The sequence below is a fragment of the Plectropomus leopardus genome, chromosome 8 (genome assembly GCF_008729295.1).
Source record: "Plectropomus leopardus isolate mb chromosome 8, YSFRI_Pleo_2.0, whole genome shotgun sequence".
NCBI lineage: Eukaryota > Metazoa > Chordata > Actinopteri > Perciformes > Serranidae > Plectropomus > Plectropomus leopardus.
In genome coordinates, this window is record NC_056470.1 from 16,285,247 (window position 1) to 16,308,996 (window position 23,750).

The window sequence follows — 23,750 nt, forward strand, 5'->3', positions numbered from 1 at the left end:
CCCAAAATCAAAATTACATACATTTTTCCTTTTAGCTGTAGTGCTATTTAACAATCTAGTTTGTTTTGTTGTGAATTGCAGAGTGTTGGTGATATCAGCTGTAGAGATGTCTGCCTTCTCGCCAATATAACGGATCTAGATGGCTCTTAGCTTGTGGTGCTCTGCAACTCACACCAAAATGATAAATATGATTACAAGTAAGAGGAAAAATATGATTTTTTTTATTTTTGAGTGAACTGTCCCTTTAATTCAACCAAACGCATGTCTTTGTTAGATCTCTCCTGCCTGGTGTGGCTGAGTAGTACTAACCATGACTAGTAAACTAATGTTTATAAGTAATATCACTGGGGTTCCCTTAAGAAACACTGGGGTGTAACAAAGAATATCAATCCAATTAAATACAGAAAAAAAAGCTTTTACATGTATTTACTGATGGATCGCCAGCGTGGAGTACTCCACCATCCCATCATGCTCTGCGTTCCAGGTTGAGTCAGGGGCTGCCGTTTGTGTATTGTGCACCCTCAGGTTTGCGTACACCTCTGTCAGTTTCTGGTGAGCTCTGAAGTCCACCGTTGTGTAGACTATGCCGCTTGTTTCCTGTGGGAGACACACTTTGTCAGAGACAGTGTTGTGGAGGAAGTCTGAACCATAAACATGTAATGTGCTTTCCAAAAACAAGTGACTATGAATCACAGACGCTACATGTTCCCTGTTTAGCACTCACCGGGGCCTCTTGTTTCTGTGACTCACACAGAGTTTCTCCATATTTGTCTGCAAAGAAAACAATATCACGTTTTCTCATTCCACAAAGATGCACAGTGCTTTTTTCAGACACCAAGATCTTTGTGATCATCAGTTTAAGAAAACTGCTTACCCGGCTGTTTACACTTTGCCTTGACTCTGCAGCAAACAACACCGATAACTGAAGTGACCAAAATCATCACTGTAAGGGACACAATGACAGCTAGTGGGAGGCCAAAACTCCAGGGAACTCTGAAGAGGGAATAAAATCATATCTTATCATCAGTCAGACTGCACTGTTTGCAGATTACTCATTTTCTGATGCATTTTGGCCAGAGTGAATACCTGGGACTGTCACTGTGGTCCTGTGCCAGATGAGGACCAGTGGAGTCTGGCAGCGTTGTGGAGCTGTTGGGGGCTTTGATGGTCGTTGTCAGTAAAGGCTGAGACTGTCTGTGATGACCTGAAACCTCTGCAAAATGCAATATCGAATAAGTTTACAGAGTTTATGACCTTTGCAATTGTTTCTGACTTTACCAGGGAAAACATTAAAATATTATTTTGCAAGTTAACATTTATGTAATATATATGTAATAATGAAGCATAATTCACATTTACCACATCACATCAATGAATATTATAAGACTGCTTACCAGATACCTCGACGTAGTAATCACTGTATATGCGGTTTTGAGTTCCCAGAACAATACATCTGTAATAGCCTCCGTCCACAAACCGCACATTCGATATTTTAAATTCTATCCAGCCATCTTTCTCAGTTTTTGTAACTCTTCCTTTCAGTAAATCACAGGTGAATCCTGCACTGTCCAGCAGCTTGTAGCATCCTCCTGGATAGAGTTTACAGCAGGATTTGTTGTAACTATTGTAAAATGAAGGGAAGGCGAGTCTAAGCAGGACGTGTTCAAACTCCTCGATCCTCTGCTGCCCCTTTGAATGAGGAATCTCTGCAAAACAAAATTCCTTATTAATGTGAAATTACAGGCACCAGAGAACAGAAAAATTTTAAATTTGGCTTCTTTATTTCTAAATATACCTAATAAAAGGAGCAAGACAAAGGAAAACTTCATCTTCAGTGTAATGCTCACTAAGGCTCATCACTTTGGACAGTTTTCCTCTCTTTTAGAGCATTTGAGGCCCCTCCTAGCTGAAGAAAGAGGGAAGTTGTCAGTTCATCAGCTGGAGAACACAGACAGATGTCCTCTTAAAAGACATTGTGGCATGCTTCTAATATACATCATTTTTAACTTCTTTGTAACTGTTTCCATAATGCAGATGTACAGATGGTGTACACAGGAGCAAGAGGGTATATGACCTAATAATATAGCTCTGCTGGTGCTCACACTGTCAGACGGATGTTGACTAAACTCTGTTCTTTTTGAGGTTGTAGTTTGTGGTATGCTCATACTGGATTACATTACATTGCTCATGTTTTCCCATCATTGCATCCCTCCCTGCACTGTTCTATTGCCAAAATGTTGACACATGCTGTTACTGTCATTACCACATTGTAATGCAATATGATAATCTCACAATGACTATAACATTGCATAGACTCATTTCTAACTGAAGTGTTCAAACAGATTTCTTTTGTAAGGACTTTGCTTTTGATGTGTCACTGCCAACCACTAGCATCCGAGGCTGAAAAATGAAACCACTCCCACATGGGAGTGCCAAAAATTGCAGTTCCTTAAGTGGCCACTTGAGGCTGACTCCAGAGGCAAATCAATCCCCATAGACCCTCATGTTAAAATATTGAACTTTATAGCAGAAGTAAACAACTTTACAGCCTGGCACAGAAAACAGTTTTGGTCTTTATAGAATTATTTCATATGGTCCATGGTCACTGCATTTCCACTAAATGTATACTATGCAGGAAGTGATGTCTACTTTTTTTTTTAAAAAAAAAAGTGTCACCAGCAAAAGTGTGCTGTGGCCATAAATGTCCCGTTGGTGTCAGCGTTCACCTTATTAAACACCTGAAGCAATCATGAAAAGCAAGCATGAAGAGAATGGAGCAATTAATTCCCAACAATGCGTCTCACTGTGGAGCATTTTAAGGTTATCTGCCTCACTTTGTCAAATTCAATCTCTAACTGCAGAGTGATCAACATCTGCCTCACCTGTTGCTCCTGGAGAAAGGCCCCGTCGTGCTCATACTTGAACTGTCCATCCGGGGCCTGACGAACAGAAAAGCTGTTAGACAAAACATTAGCACCTTAAAACACTGCATGTATCCATAAGTTAAGGTGACTTCTTATGAAGTAATACACTTACCTGTATGTGGTTTTCATAAATCACCACTACATGATCCTGAGGGATCAGGTGCTGCACAGCACAGCAAAATAATAAAATAAAATAAAATACAGAGAACATAGGGTGGAGTCTGCAGAAAAATAACCTCTTCACCTTTAGTGGGTCACAAGTGCTGATTAAGAAGGGATTACTTTTGTCTCATCTATACATTATTTTCCAAAATAAAAAAATCAAGCAAAGTTTATCTTATACAGCAAAACCTGGACATTTATGGACTTAATACTTGGAATACACAAGTATACACAAAGTGATTTATTTGGTGTCAGTTTTCAGCTTATTAAACACTTCACATCCACCAAATCCCCTCATCAAGGAACAGAAGACAAATGCAAAAGTTATGTACATAACAAAATTTAGTAAACACAATACTGTGGCTTTCTAACAATTAACTTTATCCTTGCAGGTCATAAATAAACACTCCCTTTTTGTTTTATTCCATTCAAAAACTAAAATGTTCATTTTGATGCTGAGTATATTTTCTAAAACATGATATAAGCCATTTCATTTTCTTTGATTACATTGTCTTGCAAATGGAAGCAATTGAGGCACGTAAACACATCATCATCTCATCTTTAATAATTACAGAACAGACCAACCTTGCTAAATAAACTCTTAAATGCCCCTATGATTAAGTTAGAAGCAATGGGTGCAATAATCTGAATTTACAAAAGGTTGTTGATTTTATTGAACAGTGCGACCGCCTCCGAGCAGAAGAAACTGTGGAGGAGATTATGCTTAAGTTCACAGCCAGCTGAATGCATAAATAAGTTGAGGTCACTGTACTTGTCAGCTCATAGTGGTTTGTAGTGGGTTGCATCCTGGTAGGTTTAAATATCCACCTACTCGTCTGTGAAGGTAATGACATCATAGTGGATGCCTTGCTGCTGCAGCTGTTCCAGCTGTTCGGGTGTAGCTTCAGTGTAGACTGTCTGTGTCTGCGCCATGGCTGCATCTGCTACAGCTACAAGAGCAAAGATTATCCACTTGGTTTGCTGTAGATACTATTGGTATTCATCATAATGGTTCATGCAAGCAAATTTTACCTTTTGTCACCATTTTCCAAAGCGTCAACATTACAGGAGGCAATAATGTTTCCATTCATTACTCTGAGGTTTGAAATTTAGGTTTAAAATTTAAATATTTTTTATCGGGTAGATTTCATAAGTAAAGTCAACAGCTAAAAGTTGGGATGCCCTAATCTGATATTAAAGATCAGATGTGGAGCCGATCAAGACATTTTTTTTAACTTATCGGGATCAACTTTACTGAACCATTAGAGCCCAGTCCAATCCTTTGTTTCAGCTGTCACACAGATGTTTTTTTTGCAAAGTTTTCATGCATAGCAATGCAGAGTGCATTTAGAAAAACATAAAATAAAAATTAAACATTAAGGAACAGCTTTGGTGCAGGCTTTTTTGCTTTATGGAGTTATTCAGTTGAATAGCATATGCTCCAGATTTATTTGAATAACTTAAATGTACTTGAAGTGCAATTGCAGCTGATTATCTAAGAAAACAGATGTATCTGATCAGTATTGGCTGATGCTCATTGTTAAATGACATCAGGATCAGGGGCAAAAAACTCTATCAGGACATCCAAAGCTGAAAGGTCATTTTCAAACCTGCAAACTTGTGGTGTGTTTCTGAAAATGCTACGAGCAAAATCACAGCCAAGATGTGCAGTGAATTTGGTAAATACAAACAATCTAACAGTGTAGTGGAGGACTGAATATAAAACAAGTGAAGTGCAATCTGTTCCCTAAGAGAGCCAACCTGTGACAGCAGAGTGGGCAGCAGCCTCCATATCTTCAGCATTCACCATCTGTTGCTCCGAGCTCACCGGTAGATACTGGATCTGACCGTCATGACTCACAGCAATCTGAACACATCAAGAACATGGAGCAATTTAGTCCAAAAACAAACACCTCTCACTTGGGGCATTATAAGTTAATTGCCTCATTTTGTTAAATTCTTGAACTGTAGTGATCAACATCTGCCTCACCTGTTGCTCCTGCAGAAAGGCCCCGTCATGCTCGTACTGGATGATCTGTCCATCCGGCATCTGAGGAACAGAGGAGCCATTAGAACAAGACATTATTACCTTAAAACAATGCATGTATACATTAGCTTTGGGGACTTCTTATAAGATCATACACTGACCTGTATGTGGTTGCCATCAGCTACTACTACATACTCCTGAGGGATCAGGTGCTGCACGCCATCCTGGGAGATGATGTACTGAACCTGAAACAGGACAAATGAGTTGAGATTAATGCTAAAGAATATTGAGAGGGCTCTGCTTTAGATATATTTATGTTTCTGATAGTCCATTCCTCTCCTGGTAGAATCTAAAAAATGTCTCATACCTCAGTCACCTGGTTCTCTCCGGTCATCAGGTGCTGAACTGTCTGTCCATCGATGGTGGTTATCTGCTGGATGTATGTGCCCTCCTCCTGATTGATGTGCACATCAATGCATTTAGTTATAAAACACAGAGTTGCTACACACTGTATACAAAAAAACTATTTCCAGGGTTCCCACACTATTTTATGGACAAAAATTGATGACTTTTTTAATTACTTTTAATAGCATTACTTTTTTTCTTGCCCTACCTGCCCAGCATTTTTTCAACATATTATATTCAAACTCTTTTCAAACATAATTTCAGCTATATGGCATACATGAAGAGAGAGACAGCACATGAGGAGAAAATGAAGACATGTATGTTGACGGTAAACAAAATGTTACACATCGACATTGACAGCTGCAGAAAATAAATTTGTGGTTATGTTACATTGACTACATATTTTTTTTACTAATTTCATGACTTTTCAAGGCCTGGAAAACATGATTAGGACATTTCATTACTTTTCCAGCTATTCCATGACCGTGGCGGGAACCTTGTATTCCAAAAGGAGTATGATAAAGGAGCTGTATCCAACATTCAGAACATTAATGTAGCAGCAAACTGGTATCTGCTATGCAAAGATATAGCAATGCAAGTCAGGCTACCTCTGTGTTACTATCCATGCAACTCTATTTGTTGTTGACAGTCCGGCCTGCTGTGCATCCACGATGGTGCATATGACTCTCTTTGTGAGTATCCGACTCACTAGCTAACCTGCCACTCTGCACTGCACTCATATGGCAGTAACCACTGATAAGCTAACCAATCCTACAGTGGTGGAAGCTTAATGCCCTCTCTCTGGTTCCCTCCTCAAGTTAACACTGTTAGCTCTGTCGGCACCATGCCATTTTGGCACTCTTTCCACAAATGTATGTTGTCACATACAGCTCCTGTAAATTTCAAGTACGTCCAGTATAGTGTGAAGGGATGCTGTTACCTGGTCTGATAGTGCCTGTTCTTGAGCTACAATGATGTGCTCCTGTCCCAGAGCCTGCAGCCGCTCTGGAGTGATCACGGTCTGATGTGCCTGTAGAGCTGTTAGACACAAACACATTAAGTTGAGATTTTTGAGACATGGTTTTACACTGAATGTGGCCTCTGTTTATTACCAGTAAACACATTTCAATGCCCAATACCTGATATCATTGATACATTTTTATTTTATTTGTGTTCCTTACATTGTAGCGTGGCCAGCGCCTCCTCATCACTGTTCACTATGATGGTTTGCTGAGATGTGGCTGTGCGGCTTTTGCGAGCGGGATGATCCTGATTATGGAGACGCTCCATGTGAAACTTCAGATGGCCATTACGGTTAAACCTGAGATATTGGGGGGAAAAAACACATCAGCATTGGCAGCTGTTCATTTCCACCTTGTGACCTAATGTGTATAAATATATTGAGTTCTAAATGTTAACCAAATACAAGTTTTATGATTATTTAAATGAATTACACTCCCACCTTTGTCCGCAAAGTTTGCAAGAAAACGGTTTTTCATTGGTGTGTGTCATCATGTGTCGCCGCAGATCTTTCTTGTTCTTGGAGGCAAAGCTACAGTTTGGACACTTGTGAGGGCGTAGGTAGGAATGCAGCCCCATGTGAGCCTAAGAAAAGGATATACATCAGGAAAAGTCAGTGTCAGACGAAGGGTTCAGGACAGAAATACTTTTAATATGACAAAAAAGCCCTAAAATACATAAAAATGCCTTTGAAATTACTTAAGAGTGTGGAAATGCTGCCAAGGTTTCTTTGATCCTGTTAAAACTTTATTGGATGAGCTGTTGAATATTAATCTGAGTGTCAAAATCTTAGGACAATTTATGAAAGCAACCCATGACTTTAGTAGATTATTAAGGTTTTTTAAGATAAAAAAAAAAACAGACTTGAGAACAGAGTTGAAGACTGACCTTGACCTCTGGCCAGGAAGTGGAGGTAAAATCACAGTCAGGACACTTGAAGGTGTTTGGATCCAAGTGTGCCCTCTTGTGGTTTTCCATGTCAGAGCGTCCGTGGAAAGACTCCATGCATATTCGACAGGAAAACCTCTTTGTGCTCATACCGGGAGAGCTCACAGCAGAGGGAGAGGCTGGAGCTTCACTGCTCAGCTGACAGAAAACAAAAAAACTCAGTCAGAGGAAGGATACCTTGTGTAGACCGATGTTTACATGCAAAAAATAGATCTATCACAGTTACCTCCACCTGCTGCAGAACACCATCAGGCAGTGCAGATGTAAGGTAGTACTTGTCACTTTTCAGACTCTCTGACCCGGACACTTCTGCAGCCTGAGAAGGACTGCTCTCTTCATTACTGCAAACACACAGTTTTAGAACATTTTGATAGCGGTTTAGAAATCATGAAGTCCCACATTCAATCTCATTATAGTTAAAGTTGTCATGTGACTGAGTTTTCAAAATTATTAGAGGACATCCCACTCTCCCACTTAAAGTCCCCACTATTACCTGTATCCAGGGCTGTGGATCTCTTCAGCTGCCTGTTCCACCACACTGAAATCGCCTCCACCCTCATAGGCTTCAATGGCGATCTGAGTGAGCTCTCCTGTTTCAGAGGTTGCTGCCTCGTATGCCTCTTGCAGCACCGTCTCACCGTTCTCAGACACGTGGAAGGTCACCACCTTTTGGGCCTGGCCCGGTGTTGTGGTCACTGTACTCCACGTGCCCTTTTCCAAAGCTTTGCCATCTGACTTCAGCACCGCCACCTAAGGAGCACAGTCAATTTTTACACAATGTTTCACACTTATTTACAAATTTCAAGTGGATTTTCACGTAAATGTTGCCTGCTAATGTAAAGTGAAAGTTTTGATGAGCCATTGCACCAACCTGTAAGGCATTTCCAACCAGTTCCCGGGCATTGCTCATATTCAGCAGCAGGTCGAGGGCATTCTGGGCAGATTGATCACTGGATTCAGCTGAGGAGCACAAGGAGGAAAAGTCAAATTTAGAAGACATACATCACCAGAAACACTGACTGATTCTTGAATGACAGGACTGACCTTGTTCATAGATGATGGTGGTGTTTCCCAGCGCATCCTGGGACACGGAAGCATTTTCCATACCCTGCATGGCTTGTAGTGTCGCAGAATCCACTGCAACCTAATAAAGGAGGGTGAAAAAAAACAGTTATCATCTCCCAGTGCCAAATAAACATATATCCAAATTGGGCCCAAGATAAATAACAAATAAAGCTCTAACTGACTCACAATAGTGTTCTGCAAATCCTGTGTCTCGTCATGTTGCTGTTTGAGCTCCTCTATCTGTTGTAGGGTGAAGAAGGGTTTGCGTCGCCTCCGGACAGGCTCCTCTGGGTGAGCCACAGACCACTCGTCAAACGCCTCAGGGTGGCGACACTGCACATGCAGACGCAAGTTCTTCCTGTGTTTGGTCGTGAAGTGACACATATCACAGGAGAAAGGCTTCTCCCCTGTAAAGGACAAAGTGTTAAGTGTTGCGCAGTTTTACCTTTATGAGGTGAACATGATAACATGTTTAGTATAAATAAATTAATTAAGTCTTCCTGCCACACTGACCTGTGTGTTTGATGGCCAGATGAGAGACCAGGAACTCCTCTTTAGAGGTGGAGTATTTGCAGTAGTCACACTTGAACGGCCGGTCATTGGTGTGGGACAGCTGATGGTTCAGCAGCAGTTTCTTGTTGTCACAAGTGTATTCGCAAAATTCACACTTGAACCTGACACATGCACATCCGAGAGTTATTCACTGTGATGACATCATCATTACTAGCATGAAACAACAAATGACTAATGATGATGCATTCAGACACATTCAAACCCAAAGTGCTAATTCAACAATTCTGTTACATGCATGTTTTTTTTAAATAAAGACTGACAAGTGACAAATAAAAGACATGGAAAAAAAATCAGTACTGACTTGCTGTCTCCAAGACTCTGGATGTGGGTCAGTAGGTGCATTTTGAATGTGTACCGTTTCTTGAAGGATTTGCCACACTGCAAAGACAGAAAGGCATGTTCAATTAAATTTTGGAGCACTTTACAGTGGATAAAAAAGTCCATAAAATAATGCGTACACTCACTTTCCTGTAAAGATTGTCACAACAAAAATGTTCTATTGGGCAGGTAAATCATGTAATAGAAGGAAGGGAGATAAAATAAGTGTTTTACAAGGGTAATAATCTTCCCCCCAAATCATTATAGCTATGGACTTTTCCAGGAATATCTTCATAGGAAATCCTGAATGGGTTACCAGTCAAGTCAAGTCAATTTTACTTAAATAGCACCATTTCACAATATAGAGCAGGTCAAAACCATGCTCTTTTACCCACGTTAAACCATTAACCTGAATTATGTGTTTAAGTGAACAATATACTGTAAGTTTGACGGAGAACATGAAAATGCTTGTCAGGAGAGAACCGGTGATAACATATCTCCTGTATTTGTCAAATCTCAGACACAAATAAAAACATTAGTGGTCTCTATGTGCTTTTGAATTGTACATCTTTGTTATCTGACCTTATCACACATGTGTGGTTTCTCTGAGCTGTGCGTCTTCATGTGCTGGGTCAGTCTCTTCTGCATGGGGTAAACCCTGTGACACACAGGGCAGAGGAACTCTGACACCTTTGGTGCCTGCAGGAGTGAGCACAAAAGCAACAAAACTGATTAGTCAAGTGACAGAAAAGACACCAAAAACAAGCCAAAACAGGAAACAGACAGCAGCAATTCTGCTGCAACATTAAGAATGCATAATATCTGAATGTCTTACCAACTCAGTCTTTCTTTTCCTGTTGGATAGAAAAGAAAAAAATCATTAACAATATTTTAAAACTTGCAAAATGAGCTCTGTGTGAGGAATTGTGTTTGTTACTTACTTATCTTTGTTGTGCACTGCTGAATGGCGAATGACATCTTTCCTGTAGACACTTGTGTAATCACACTCCTCACACTTGAATGGCTTAGTGCCTTCATGATTGAACATGTGTTCCTGCAAAAAAGACCGCAAGACTTTTAGGATACCACGCAAACATGCATGTAACCTGTATGGTGCGACCTGTTTTATTGCGACTCACCTTAAGTGACGACCAACGCTTGCAGCGATAGTTGCACTGGAGGCACTTGAAGAGCTCTGGGTCGTTGCCTTCATGGGAGTCCACGTGGAAGCGCAAATCTTCTTGAGTGAGGAAGCGTGAGCCACAGATCCAGCAGTTGTGAGGTCTCAGGAGCGGTTTGAGGGATTTATAGTACCGACTGTAAGATGATGAAGAGAAAGAGGAACTATTACTGTTGTAATAATACGCAATACTATTTGGAACACAAATTTCACACAAATTTAAAATTTGATGCTTACTTTCTATTTATATACTTCTTATACTTCTTGCGAAGGAAACGCTTGGAGGGTCGGCCACGTTTCCTTTGAAAGAACTCCTCCTCTGGCTGTGTGTTGGATGAGGGGTCTTTGTTCTCAGAGTCTGACTGGCTAATTGCTGCCTCAGCTGTGTCTCCATCACCAACCACAGCAGGACCATTGTTTAGCCCAGAAGAGCTTGCTTCTTCAGGTGCACTGGTATCTGCACTGACCCTGGGCTTCTTATGAACGCTCTCTGCTTCTGCAACAAACCAATGAAAGACAAGGATGAAAACAAAGAAACCTAAAGTTGTGAGATTTATGGAGTCTCTCTCATCTATGAGCAGTGTTAGGCTGGATTTGTTTTTGCTCTGTCAAAACTGAAAACCAACCTTTGCTGTTGTAGCCTTCTTCTAAAAGGCTGTATTTCCTTGGACGGCCAACCTTGCGTCGAGGACGCCCTTGGGAGGAGGAAGAGATAGGAGGAGCAGGCTTCTTTATAATGGCAGGTGGTCTACCTTTGCAATCCTCCTCTGCAGGATTGTAGTCACTATCCTCTGAAAAAAAGAGAAAGGGGCAGGGAGAGGGAAATGTGAATATTATTCTTATCTTTTGACTGACTCACTAATTCAGAAAAGCATAAACGCTCATCTGCCTTGGGGGTTTACAGAAAGTCTTCCTCACTAACCTTCAGTGTCATCAATAGCACCAGCATCCACAATATCATCCTCCTCTTCTTCTGCTTGTGGAGCAGCCTTCGCAGCCTTCGCCTTTGCTGCCTTCCTCTCTTCAGCTTCCTCCCTCTCTGCCTGGCGACGGGCAAAAGTTTCACTTTTAGGAGGCCGACCACGTTTACGCTTCTTTGACATGTCCCCTGAAAACCGAATATGATACCACCAAAAAAATGTCAATAAAGAAAAAATTCAAAATCCCCCCACATAACAATGACACATAATCAACCATACCACTTCACCTGCAGTTTTGAAGTGTTTGTCTCTCATGTGGTTGATGAGTGTGTCTTTAGAGGTGCTCTTGTATGGGCACATCTTACACTTGAACTGCTGTACAATCACCACTTCCATCATCTCCTCCAACTCAGCCAGATTTGGTGCTCTGTCTTCGGAGCCTTCTGCCACCGTCGATGTCTCCATCTCCCTGATCAGCCCAGCCTCATCCTGAGCCCCCTGGGAACCTTCAGGTTCCTCTTGGCTGGGCGAGCACTGTTGAGCCAGCTCAGGCTCTGGATTTGCGGTGTATGTCCCACTGCTGCTGATGTAGGGCCCAGGCTGGCTCTCGCTGCACTCTAACGCCTCAGGAAGCCCGCCTGAACCTGCCGTGTCTGCCAGAGGGTGGTCTGATGAGGAGCTGTCATCAGCATACAGAGAGGCCTCTGGACCATTGCTGCTTTCCATGTAACAGGAGTGTTGGGGCTGCTGTTGGGAGTGCTGCGGCTGATCTGGATCCTGGTTCTGCTCATCGTCGTCATCATCGTCCCTCGCTTGATACTGAGAACAACCTGGTTGTTCAGAGTCTGCAGCTGCAACACACTCCGCTCCATACTGTGCGCCATACTGTCGACTTGTCTGTGTCCGGTGGTCTGCACTACTGTCAATGTAACTGCGTGAATGATGTGGTTGCTCTCCATCATCCACCGCACACTCCAGATACCCGGCGCTGCACTCCACCACATAGTGGCCTCGGCTGGTTGGGTTTGAGTCAGCCCCACTGCATTCCACATATCCAGGCAGGTCCTGGTCACTGTTATCCCCGCTGTAGTCAGGGAACCCTGACTGAGAGCGCGTCTGGTCAGGTTCCTCGCCTGAACACTCCACATAGGAAGACGAAGACTCTCCTGTCTGGTCTGGGCCATCTGCACTGCAGTCCATGTACTGGGAGGGGTGGGAGTGCTGGGGCTGGTCAGGCTGACTGCTGCTGTCCTCTGGGTAACACGAGTGACCAGGCTGATCGTCGGGCTGGTCGGGTTCAAGGTTGCCCTGCAGGTCTCCCTGATCCCGACAGGTGGACGTGGGGCCTTCTACGAGAGCTTCTATGGCGATACGATCAGAGAGGGCCGAAGATGACATCTGGGCTACCATAGGAGCCCCTGTAGCAGAGAAATACATATAGATGGATGAAATATTATTTGGTCAAAAAATATTCCCATAATGTGTGTTATCAAGTTCAGTTGATTTTAAATTACTAACATAAAAATTCACTTCCTGTAGGACTAAAATAAAGTTGAGTCATGAGTTTATGCTAATAATTTTCCCACTCTATGAACTAATGCTATATGAGTCATGTCCCACCAGAGTATTACGTATATTGCTTCTATTACATAAACAGAGTTCCCACAAATTTCATTGACTTTACTAGCCCAGACATTTGTGTCATTTTTGCAATTTTTAAACAAAACATGCCTTTCATAAATTAAAAACAAACAAAAAAGAAATTGCTTTGACATTTGAATCACCAGAATGTTTTCCATAAAAATCGGCAAAAATGTTAAAGAATAAAAACCTCCAAAAATCTTAAAAAGAAAAAACTGCCAAAACTTTTTAAAGAAAACATGCCTTCAAAACTGTTTTTAAAAACAAGAACTAACAAACAGAAAGAAAGACAGACAGGATTTCCATCACCGTGGGAACCCTGTATAAACATAATCATTATTTTCTCATTCACTTTGAAAATTAACTTACCATCATCTGGTCCTTGTAATATCAGATACTGTGTTGTTTCTGCACCTCCATCTTCTGCACTGGTCACAGCTATGCAACCTATCAGAAGAACAGTTCACACAGGACAAGAAAGCTGCCACATTATGGTAAACTCATCAAACTGACACAACCTTAAAGCTGCTCAGCAATGATGCTACAATGGGAAGTGGAGTTTAAGTGGAAATACCATTCATGATATCAGGGCCGATGGTGGACTCTATGATCTTGTCAATGGCAGACCCGAGGTCTGACGAGGTAGAAGCAGTTGAGTCAGAAACCATCATGGCTCCTTCAGATGCAGCACTAGAGTGGACCAACACTTGGGCTGACTCAGACACCAGCACTGACTGAGTCACCGTGGACACGCTGGACACGCTGGTGGACTGGGCCACTGAGGAGGAGTCTGGGAGGTGGACTGATGAAATTCTGACGTCTGTACTAGAGCTGGTCTCTGGGATGAACACCTTGTCACGGAGGGGACGAGAATGACGTGGCGATTAAGAAACTTTTCTGACAAAAGCCAAACTGCTATATAAGGTTTTGATGCATGTAGTAAGTAACTGTTTTCTCCCTGCACAAAAAATGAAAAAAACATCAGATTTTTTTTTTCATTGAAAAAGCTTACCACAAGGCCCTCTGAGCTCTGTCCCACATGGCAGTCAGACTCTGGGGCCTGTCCATGAGAGGCAGCAGCATCACTGCTGTCTGCAGACATGGCCTCTGATGACTCCATACCCATGCCACTTTCAGACGGCTCCTCCATCCCTGAGGGACCTGCATCGCTGCTGCTCTCCACCTCATTCTCCTCCGAATCCATGACTATCCACAAAAGTGAAACATTAATCTAAAGTGTGTAAAGCATTAGGCATTACTGCAAGCTCACTCTGTTCAAATGAACACAACTCATGTCTAGTTCTTTGGTTCCCTGCCTTAGGACAGCTCTGTTACTCATTATTGTTCAGGATGTTTGCACAACATTACATACTGTATTCCCAGCTACTTTGTCACTAAATAAACCACAAAGTATAGAACAACTTTTACAACAAAACTAGGAATTTTGAGTCCAGCAGGCATCTTGGATGGCAAAATAGAAAGTTTGTGAAACTATCTCTAATCTGAGGAAGATACTGTAAATAATACTTGAAAAAGTTACTCAAATGATCAGTTTTCTGTAAAATACAATATTTGCCTTTTTAAGGTTATTTTGTGATGTCCAGCGGCCATGAACTCTGACAGACAGGCAACCGACTGTTACTGTTTTAAAGTCACTTTGAGCTGTGAACAGTTTATATTTGGTGTGTCTCTATGAGACCTTTTACATGATCTGTGATACCAATAATGGGTCTGTACTACATAACAAATGGAGTGCACATGGACAGAGTTTAAAACAGCTACCTGGACAATATTTATATCCAAAGGGTTGAAAATAATAAAAGTACATTTACTCTGATATACTTAAACACAGTTGGGATGTGCTAACACTTTATACTCTCTTTATACTTTAATTCATCTCCACCCGATAGCTAAGTGAGTTTGTGATAATATGTACAATTTACTGATGCAGTTTGTCTGGACTTGAAATAAGTATTTTTCTCCAGGGTGTTTTAGGTATTTTCCAATATTAATTTAAGTAAAGGATGTTGAGTTAGTTAATCATCACAGTGTGATTAATATGTTTTCTGAGCATTTTTTTTATTTCGGAAAACTTGGAAACGACCGCTACGATGGTTTCTCACAACTGACGTTAGCATTTACCTTAGCCAAGGTCTACTTGGTAACTTAGCTATAATAAATATTTTCACTCGAGGACGTCAACGTTAATGTTAATGACCTAAATGTCTAAATTTTGGTGCTGAATAGTACACGCGTTGGCTGGTGAAGTGTGACTATATGTACAAACTGACTTCAGGCATGGACAACAGTAAAGTTATTTCGAAACTTGATGCCAACAGAAACTAACGTTAGCTCGCGATGTACCACAACAGCTAACGTTAGCTTTTAGCTGGCTAACGAGCATTGTTGTCAACTCGGTATTTTGTTCAATAAAGCTGCGAAAGACATATAATAGTCTCCTGGTGTTTTTGAGTGGTTGAGTGGATAACGCTACTGAAGCGAGAACTGTCACTGGTCTCGCCATGTCGACATTTTGGATGTAACGCCATTCAACACATCGCGTGCTAGCCGTTTTAAACGGGCCCAGCTGCCCTTCGTCCTGCCTGCTCCGCGGCGCCATTTTACACCAAACAGCGCCGTTTTACACTCAGGCATTCTGAGAGCTCTACTGGGGACCTCGAGGGCCTGAGCTGCGGCAGACCGCCCAAATGCTCTCCCTGAAGAAAATGAAAACATTTTCCCTCCCGGGTACTAGAATCTCCACGCTTTTTTCTTACCGTGTGTTTTCGAGTAGAGAGGTATCCTTTAGTGTAGATGCGCTAAATAGAACAGAAATTAGTAACCGATAATTGTTGCTTCATTCTAGTCGGGCGCCATGAGACTCTCCTTGCTTCCTGTCCGTGCAACCGGATCTTATTTATTATCTTTTTCGAAAACCACTCGTTGTTCAACCGAACAGGGATGTATTTACCAATTTTACCATTTTGTGTTTAGTAATCGACTGGCCGTTGTATGTTGTTTAACATATTTCAGTAAATGTGATGTTTGTAATCACTAAGTGGACTATTGTTTTGAGTGGAAGGCGTATTACGCAATCGGATGCGGAGTAATATGCATAGACTTAGGGCCGCTGTTTCAGGGGACTATTGATAATCGATACAGCAGAGAGTGATAACATGACATATTTAGACATGACAACATGTATGTTTTTGGCTGTGGATTAAATATGTCGAACTTCCTTGTTATTTGTTTTGTTTCTCTTTTTTTTTACCTGTTTATTTTCTCATCTGCTTATTTGTATCATTTTTACCATTGTTAATACAAAAAACAATTGTTTCCTTTAAAAAAAAAAAAAATGAATCTTCAAAAAGAAAATCGCATTATTTATCTGAAACGAAAAAAAAAACACACAAAACGAAGTGACTCCCAAGCCACCCCTTACATGTAAATACAGTACAGTCCCTAACACATGATAGTGTTGTGCATGTGAATTTACTTTAGCCAGAAGTGTTAAAACTTTTTTTTGAATGGGTGCCAGATTAGATAATGGCAAAATACCTGGGTGCCAGCTGCTTCTCACATCATATTGGTTATTCAAAACAAAAAAACTGAAACAAATGAGACACACACGTTTGTCTTTTTAGTGAAAAGGTATTCAACTTTCCACCGCTCCTGAAATCGGCGGCCCTTGCCGTTGACTTTATGCTTCTTTGCTCTGGCAGGGAATGTCTGCTTCTAGGTTCATTAGTTTGTGTGTTTATTGTTATGAAAACACATTAGTTATAATGCAGTCCCTACTTGGTGCATGACTATAATATCTACAATAGTCTTGCCATGGTGAGGTGAAGGAAAAAATGCTAAATCTTTCTTGATTAATCAATATTGTGTGGTGAGCCACAGATGGCATATTTTGAAAGACAAGGTGGGGGTTTTAGTGAACTATAGAGACAGCTACTAGTGGTTATGTTCTCACAGAATGTTTATTGCATTGGAAGTCAAAACTTTAATACAAAACATATCAGTCTCATAAATAATTTCAGTGAAGGAGACATACATTGTCTTCCAGTGCAAGTAATTGGCTTTGAAGCCATTTTCAGAGATACACACATGTAATTATACAAAACAAATAAGCGTTAGGACACAAAAATAATATTAGATATTGCTATAAATACCAAAATAATCTAATACTGTTAAGAGTCTGAACCTGTCAGACATTAAGAAATTATTTAGCAAATCTGGAATCCAGATAACTTTTAACAATATTTTAATTGTGGTTATGGGCCTCAAATTTTAGACCACCGTAACCAACCAGTTCACAGATTATCAGACTGAGGGCAGCGCCAAAGATCACAACTGGCTTTGCTTTCCTCTGGGCTTTTAAGTTATTTTTAGGCCAATGCTGTATGTTATAAAATCAGCCAACATGAATGATGGCCAATTATTCACATCCCAGAAAGCACACACATCATATAACAGGCGCTATACACAAACAATGCATCTGATTTTTCCTGACACCTGCACAGGAGCGAGAACTGGGTGCTTCCACATTACAGACGATTTCCAGCTCATCCCTGTGTGTTCATGTCCTCAGTAGTAAGTGCTTGAAGCATCTGAGCACTTCAGGAGGTCATATTTCACATAGCCAACACGATCCACCTGTCTGCGGGAGTTCATACGCCAGTAGAAGCGGTCCCGGCAGAAGTAGATGTGACCTAAAGCATAAATATTGATATTTGAATCACCAGAATGCAACTTGGGGATTTTTACATGCAACAATCTTCAGTTATTGTTGTTCACTAAGGTCAGGAGATAAATAAAATTACCTTTGTACTGGAACACATCATGAGCATCATTGGGGACGCCACCAAAGACAGCATCTGTGTATCTGGGGTAGCCCATGTCAATTTTCTGGGCCTTCACGTCAAGCCTGTGTTCATAGCAGAGAATGTCATTTCAAATGGCAAAACAATAAATTGTCTTAAATCACAGACTTTGGTTATGTTGTAAAAAAAAAAGCTAAACAGTTGAGTTGAAAACCACAGTGGAGGTGGAGTTTAACGGGCTGACTCAAAGGGCAGACAGGGCTGAATTAGAGCTGAAACACTTGCAGCGACAGACATCCTGATTTTATGTATAAATTTAACTCACCTCCAGTAGTTCTCTCCACTGAAGAGCAGCACTTTGCCCTTCCCCCTCTGCAGCGCTCCCTCCACCTTCTGAATGGTGTTGGGGAGGCCGAGTTTCTCGATGCTGCGGGGACCCAGAACACTGTTCCCTGTGTACACCCAGAATCGAGTCCCTATAGAAAGAAAATAATCATTAGAAAAAATGGTCTTGCACTTTGGCTTAAGTGTTAATAGTCCCTGACGCACTGTGTGAGGCTTTATTACCTGAGAAGAAGTACAGTTTCCTGGTCAGCATGTTCTCAAAGGCAGAGTCAATGACTGCTGGTAGAGCGGACCACCTCTCAGAAACAGAAAATGGTCCCTTGAGCCCTCCATTGCTGGACATCTTCCAATAATGTCTGTTGATCAGCACATGCAATTAACTTGTTAGCACTGCTGGTTTCTGCTTTTTGTCTTTTTCAAAGAAGAATGGACTGATTTGCTTACCCGTCCTTGAAGAAGTGTAGCACTCCCTCAATCACAGTGATGGTGTCAAATTTGGTCACTTTGCAGGCATCTTTAGTCGGATCCACAGGTCGTGTGGTGGTGGGTTCAGTGGGTTCATCTGTAGGGTCAGTCTCGTCAGGGTCAGGGTAGGGGATGGTGGTAGGGGTGTCTGGCTGAGGGGGGGTGGGATCAGGGCCTGTTCTGCGTCCTGGAAAAAGAAAATGGTGTTGGTTGAGTAAAAGTGTTGAGAAGTTTAAACATTTTAACATGAAAGATAAAGTGGTTACCTTGATCGCATATGATTTTGAGCTATCACCTCTTTAGTGTACAGAACAGCCAAAAGGCTAAATTGATTGGAATACTCAAACATATAGCAAGAAAGACTATTCTCACATTTTGGATCATTAAGGACACCATGGCACTGGATTGTCGGTACAAGGAGGTATTGAGAATACTCCCTCTGGAAAATTTGACTTTCATCCTTCATGACAACGCTGAAGGATTTATTATGGCAACACCGTGGACCCATCTGGACTGGATTTGGTTATGTTTCATTATTAACTGTAGAAGTGACTACAGCATGTCCTAGTAATTTCTTAAAAATGTTTATTTATTTATTTATTTTAGGTGGTGTGAGTGAAGTGGTTCTGTAAATATCCAGAATTTGAAGTTACTGTGCACAGAACCTAATTAAATGATCTAAAAAAACAAAAACATTTTGACATGATTTTGCATGATGACCTTACCATACAGATATTGAATGCCTTCGATGTCGTCTTTGTGCAGGGAGAAGTCTTCCGCGTAGGTGTACATGGGGTACATGAGAGCCTCTCTTATGTTGGAGTGGTCCAGGCCGAGGGCATGTCCAAACTCATGGGCTGCCACCAGGAACAGACTATAACCTGGAATACATACAGTTAAGAGAATTAATGAATTGTAAGGGTAAATACTAATACTTAATTTACTCTTCTTTCTCTGTCTTAAATTCATGTAACTCACCCTGGTCAGGACAGAAACCCCATTTCTTGTCGTCATCATAGCTGTCAGTGGTACCGCACCACAGCTTTCCATCTCCCCGTCCCTCACTTGTGCATGAGTCATACTCCTTACCCAGGAACTCAAATGGGAAGTGGCATGGCGCGCCGTCAGAATTTCCACCGATTGTAGTGGTGTCTGGCCAAACAAAGACATAACAACAACAGTAAGAAAACAAGCCATTGTAGCTGCACTCCATATTATTTATGCATTGTGGTTCCTGTCACTCACCACGACTGGGACAGAATCCATATTTCTTGTCGTTGTCAAAGTTGCTTGTGGTGGCACACCAGCGGTAGCCGTCACTGCGGCCCTCTGTGGTACAACTGTCATATTCCTCCCCCAGAAAGACAAAGGGGAAGACACACTCAGCTCCGTCGGCGTTTCCTCCAAATGTGTACAGAACTGTCAGAATGAGAATAAGGGGCAACGATGAGCGAGTTAAGCGAGTCAGCATGCCACAAAAGTAAATACCCTCATCTGGCTGACCTTTAACCTCTGATTCCCCTTGCAGAATAAATTGTCAAGCTTACGTTCACTTGGGCAGAAGCCGTATTTCTTGTCTCTGCTGTAGTCAGCTGTGGTGGCGCACCATGGCAGGTTGTCCGTACGCCCCTCAGTGGTACAGGTGGTGTAGGTTTTGCCCTCAAAGGTGAAGGGGAAGTGGCACATGGCACCTTCAGAATTCCCATAGCGAGTCTTCACAACTTGGATGACAGAAAAAAAACATTTAATGCAATAAACGAAGTGAACACTGGGGGGAGACAACCTCATATTAATTGTTGGTGGTGGAGTATTTTTTTGTTCAGTGTGTTTACCTGGTCCTTTCCCCAGAGTCCAGAACTCATCATCGTCAAAGTGGGCATCACCCTGCACACCTTCACCAGGGGGATAAGCGTGGGCCAGAAGACCGTCCTTCCCATCAAATGGGTAAGGGTCTCCATGATCTGAATAGAAAGTTAAAGTGCTCATCAGTGTTTGATTTTAGACTTGTGTTAATCACAAAATTATAATTCAACTATGTGACAGCATCAATACGAAAAAGACAGATAAAATGACCACTGCACATGCACATACCGGCTTTTCCAAATGAAATCATGATGTCAGCTGTTCCATCGTAGAGGCGAGTAAAAGTCAGAGGAGTCACATCACTCCACACCTTGAAGGCTCTGGCAAAGGCGTCATCAACCACAGAGATCTCCAAGTCTGGAGTGTAGTTAATGATCCTGCGGAGGAGAGCAGAATGACACTCTGCTTTATAATTGACTATGTAAAGTGAAGACACTTGGTGATATTTCTGTCATAGCTGCACTTTGAATGTGATGTCAGACATTGCAAAACATTAGAATGTCATCAAACAGTCTTTCTCTCAACTTACCTGTAAGTGACATCATTATGGTCCCATTTGGGGTCTCCAGCAAATGTTTTGTAGTTAGCCACATCAGGAACCCCACAGCGGGGCTGTTTCATGGCCTCCAGGGTGGACGTATCCAGCTGTCCCGTCTCCTCCAGCCCCATCTGCCTCTGCATCATCTTTAAAGCCTTTTCGGTGGACACCATAGATTGGAAGCCACTGCGTTGCACCGTGTTCATGTAGCCAAACTTCTTCAGATAATTCTGGCAGGAGAACATGAGAAACCAACATTAATGAGTCCAGGTGGGTGATTGTATCATGAGATGAGCAGAGCAGACTGGATCATTGCAAAATAAATTTAGTTTGAAAAACAACTGAATTCTATCCTCTCTCATATAGCTGGAATTCCGAAAATAATCATTTTCTTTTCATTAACATCATGATAGAGAGCTCTGCTCAGGTAATTACTTCACCACACAGCTTGATTGCATACTGTTGTGGGAATTTCAATCTATCAAGACAAAATGAACCATCTGCTACTCACTTCTGCCAGCTCCATATCAGTCATGTTTTTGAGGATTTCTCCTGGGAAGGTGACAAACTTGGACTTGAGGGGAGCGCTCCATCCGTCCTGCATGCTTATACCCAAAATTAAGCACACGGCTAAAGCAGAGCACCTCATGATGAGATCTGCTGTAGATTCCTGCAAAATGTGACAAAAATATATCTATATACACTGAGAGCCTTGCAGTGAACAAGTGTTCAGTTGGACAGAAAGTATAAAAAAGCTTCTCTGCTGACAATCAGCAGCGTTTCTCCTTCACTGCTTCCCTCTTTGTTTTGACTGGAGGCTCTTGTCGTTGTCTCTGCTTGGTGCCCTTCGTTGTGGACCTTGTTTTTATGCAACGTAACGTCTTAGTCACCTCACCTCGCCCCCGCCTATTACAAACCTCAACCCTCCCACTTACATCTGTCAAGATGTAAGTGGGAGGGTTGCACTTACATCTGTTGAATGGGCAGGGGGAATTTCCAAAATATCCACATTTAACTTTACCTAAGAGCTTGTGAGTGGTTTGCTAATTGCTCTTATTTGGACATATCTCAAGCATATTGATATGGTTGCATTCATATTACGTTAATTATGTAAAGCATGCTGCCTGAAAACCAACATATTATCATCCAAGCAACAAATTTCTTTGAAAACTCTTAAAGTTGATGTTCCGTAAATCATTAAACAACTGTTGTTGTTTTTTGTTTAATTTTTTAAAAAAGAAAAGGAAATAACCCCCCAAAAAAGAGAATAAACAAAAATATTCATATGCTAAGTGGCATCCCTTTAATTCATGCAAAAAGCTATTCTTGACTTGTTAATGTATTTTTACCTGAGAACAACACACTCATCATGGGACCAAGCCAGACACTTCTGTTATTTAGATGCTCAGTGTAATGATATAAAAAGTTTCTTCCCCTTTTAACATAAAAAGAGACTTGTTTCCTCTTTATCTATAATTGGATACTGAATAAACTGTCAAACTAGGTCAAACCTAAATGAGATTCTCATGAAAGAATGTCTGTTGTTGTATTTCCTGGGATTTACTTTAACTGAATGTTAAAATAAAAAATAAAAAAAAAGATTTACAGCAAACATTTGGAGTGATTAAGAAATCCACTTGTTTTGACATGTGATTCATGGCAGCATTACAGCATTGTTTTTGGGAACTACCTGCTTCATCATCATTGTACGCAATTGCTGATGCAACATCTTTACTACCTAATACATTAGCATGACTTACACATCTCATCTAGAAATGATTGTTTCCTAAAGTTCCAATATTTCCCTCAAAGCATATCTTACTTATCTGTTTCTTATGCACATCTTTACATAACAGTTTGAACCCAAAACAACAAGGAAACAACTTTACTTGATAGTCTTATGAATAAATTCTGCTTTGGCTAATAATCTTGAGAGTAGGCCCAATAACTATGTGCAGTAATCTGCGTATGCTGGTAAATGTTGATATTTTGGGGTATGTGAGTGTCAAGGTGTTGTGGGTAAGAATGCGTCTCAGACAGCATATCATGACTCACTTGCAATCCCACATAACTGGCCAAAGCTGCAGATGAGGGATTTTTTTTTCAGTGAGCACACTGCTGACATCCCTTCTTCCTGTGCAAACATGTTTACTCAGTTGCTTGAAAATAAACAACTCTTTTTAACTGATGAGCCAAGTCAAAATACTCCTGTTCGAGCACATGTTGAGAAACAGTAGCAACAACAATTATTATATAAAAGCTGCAACTAAGACAGACTTTATTAATTAGGAGAGTTGAAAATAAATTAAGGAATACTTCACTTCCTGAATGACCATTTGAATGTCAATTAATCATCCCGTGTTTTCCTGAATTTGTTAAGTAAACTGGTTTTTTCTCAGATTCCTCCACAGAAAATGAGGAATCCAAAAACTGACAAAATTCTTGATGAATTGCAGCCATGGGTGTCCAAGTGTAACAACTGCAAAAAATATATGTCTACAAACTCACAGAACTCTTGCAGTATAGTCAAAGTGTCATCTCATCATCCCAGTATTTCCAAAAGAGACGACCTT

At 41.3% G+C, this 23,750-nt stretch overlaps 3 protein-coding genes across 3 annotated transcripts; all 3 read right to left on the bottom strand.

Moving 5' to 3' along the window:
• Window positions 1-89: 89 nt before the first annotated feature.
• On the bottom strand, window positions 90-3,053 carry LOC121946420. The gene is made up of 7 exons (XM_042490969.1): window positions 3,037-3,053; window positions 2,835-2,955; window positions 1,395-1,689; window positions 1,087-1,213; window positions 875-993; window positions 725-771; window positions 90-597 (listed from the first exon to the last, which is right to left on the bottom strand). The coding sequence occupies exons 1-7, from the start codon at window positions 3,051-3,053 to the stop codon at window positions 427-429; spliced, it is 897 nt and encodes a 298-aa protein (XP_042346903.1). The 3' UTR covers window positions 90-426.
• Window positions 3,054-3,312: 259 nt separating this feature from the next.
• LOC121947066 (zinc finger protein 335-like) lies at window positions 3,313-16,299 on the bottom strand. The gene is made up of 28 exons (XM_042491951.1): window positions 15,921-16,299; window positions 14,156-14,349; window positions 13,718-13,994; window positions 13,513-13,590; window positions 11,790-12,920; window positions 11,505-11,690; window positions 11,209-11,373; window positions 10,820-11,078; window positions 10,542-10,719; window positions 10,344-10,456; window positions 10,238-10,256; window positions 9,985-10,101; window positions 9,386-9,462; window positions 9,025-9,185; window positions 8,698-8,918; window positions 8,491-8,590; window positions 8,318-8,406; window positions 7,940-8,196; window positions 7,673-7,787; window positions 7,387-7,584; window positions 6,941-7,083; window positions 6,660-6,799; window positions 6,419-6,516; window positions 5,441-5,527; window positions 5,235-5,318; window positions 5,077-5,136; window positions 4,848-4,953; window positions 3,313-4,036 (listed from the first exon to the last, which is right to left on the bottom strand). The coding sequence occupies exons 2-28, from the start codon at window positions 14,345-14,347 to the stop codon at window positions 3,915-3,917; spliced, it is 4,773 nt and encodes a 1,590-aa protein (XP_042347885.1). The 5' UTR covers window positions 14,348-14,349; window positions 15,921-16,299; the 3' UTR covers window positions 3,313-3,914.
• An 805-nt stretch (window positions 16,300-17,104) lies between these two features.
• On the bottom strand, window positions 17,105-22,024 carry mmp9 (matrix metallopeptidase 9). Its single transcript, XM_042491877.1, has 13 exons — window positions 21,689-22,024; window positions 21,169-21,407; window positions 20,868-21,016; window positions 20,609-20,737; window positions 20,324-20,497; window positions 20,022-20,195; window positions 19,755-19,928; window positions 19,502-19,657; window positions 18,756-18,963; window positions 18,534-18,667; window positions 18,292-18,442; window positions 17,967-18,070; window positions 17,105-17,855 (listed from the first exon to the last, which is right to left on the bottom strand). The coding sequence occupies exons 1-13, from the start codon at window positions 21,824-21,826 to the stop codon at window positions 17,731-17,733; spliced, it is 2,055 nt and encodes a 684-aa protein (XP_042347811.1). The 5' UTR covers window positions 21,827-22,024; the 3' UTR covers window positions 17,105-17,730.
• Between the last annotated feature and the right edge of the window lie 1,726 nt (window positions 22,025-23,750).

Bases quoted from the DNA above. Each gene is read 5' to 3' on its own strand.
- mmp9 (XM_042491877.1), bottom strand. From the start codon at position 21,826: ATGAGGTGCTCTGCTTTAGCCGTGTGCTTAATTTTGGGTATAAGCATG. The intron at 20,738-20,867 runs GTATGTGCATGT...CTTTCTATTCAG, and splicing joins GATTTCATTTGGAAAAGCCG to ATCATGGAGACCCTTACCCA. The intron at 20,498-20,608 runs GTAAACACACTG...CTGTCATCCAAG, and splicing joins GACTCTGGGGAAAGGACCAG to TTGTGAAGACTCGCTATGGG.
- LOC121946420 (XM_042490969.1), bottom strand. The intron at 1,690-2,834 runs GTGAGGCAGATA...CCTCATTCAAAG, and splicing joins TAGAGATTGAATTTGACAAA to GGGCAGCAGAGGATCGAGGA. The intron at 598-724 runs GTGAGTGCTAAA...TGTCTCCCACAG, and splicing joins CACAGAAACAAGAGGCCCCG to GAAACAAGCGGCATAGTCTA.
- LOC121947066 (XM_042491951.1), bottom strand. From the start codon at position 14,347: ATGGATTCGGAGGAGAATGAGGTGGAGAGCAGCAGCGATGCAGGTCCC. The intron at 5,137-5,234 runs GTCAGTGTATGA...TCTGTTCCTCAG, and splicing joins CTGATGGCAACCACATACAG to ATGCCGGATGGACAGATCAT. The intron at 4,954-5,076 runs GTGAGGCAGATG...TGATGTGTTCAG, and splicing joins CCTTTCTGCAGGAGCAACAG to ATTGCTGTGAGTCATGACGG.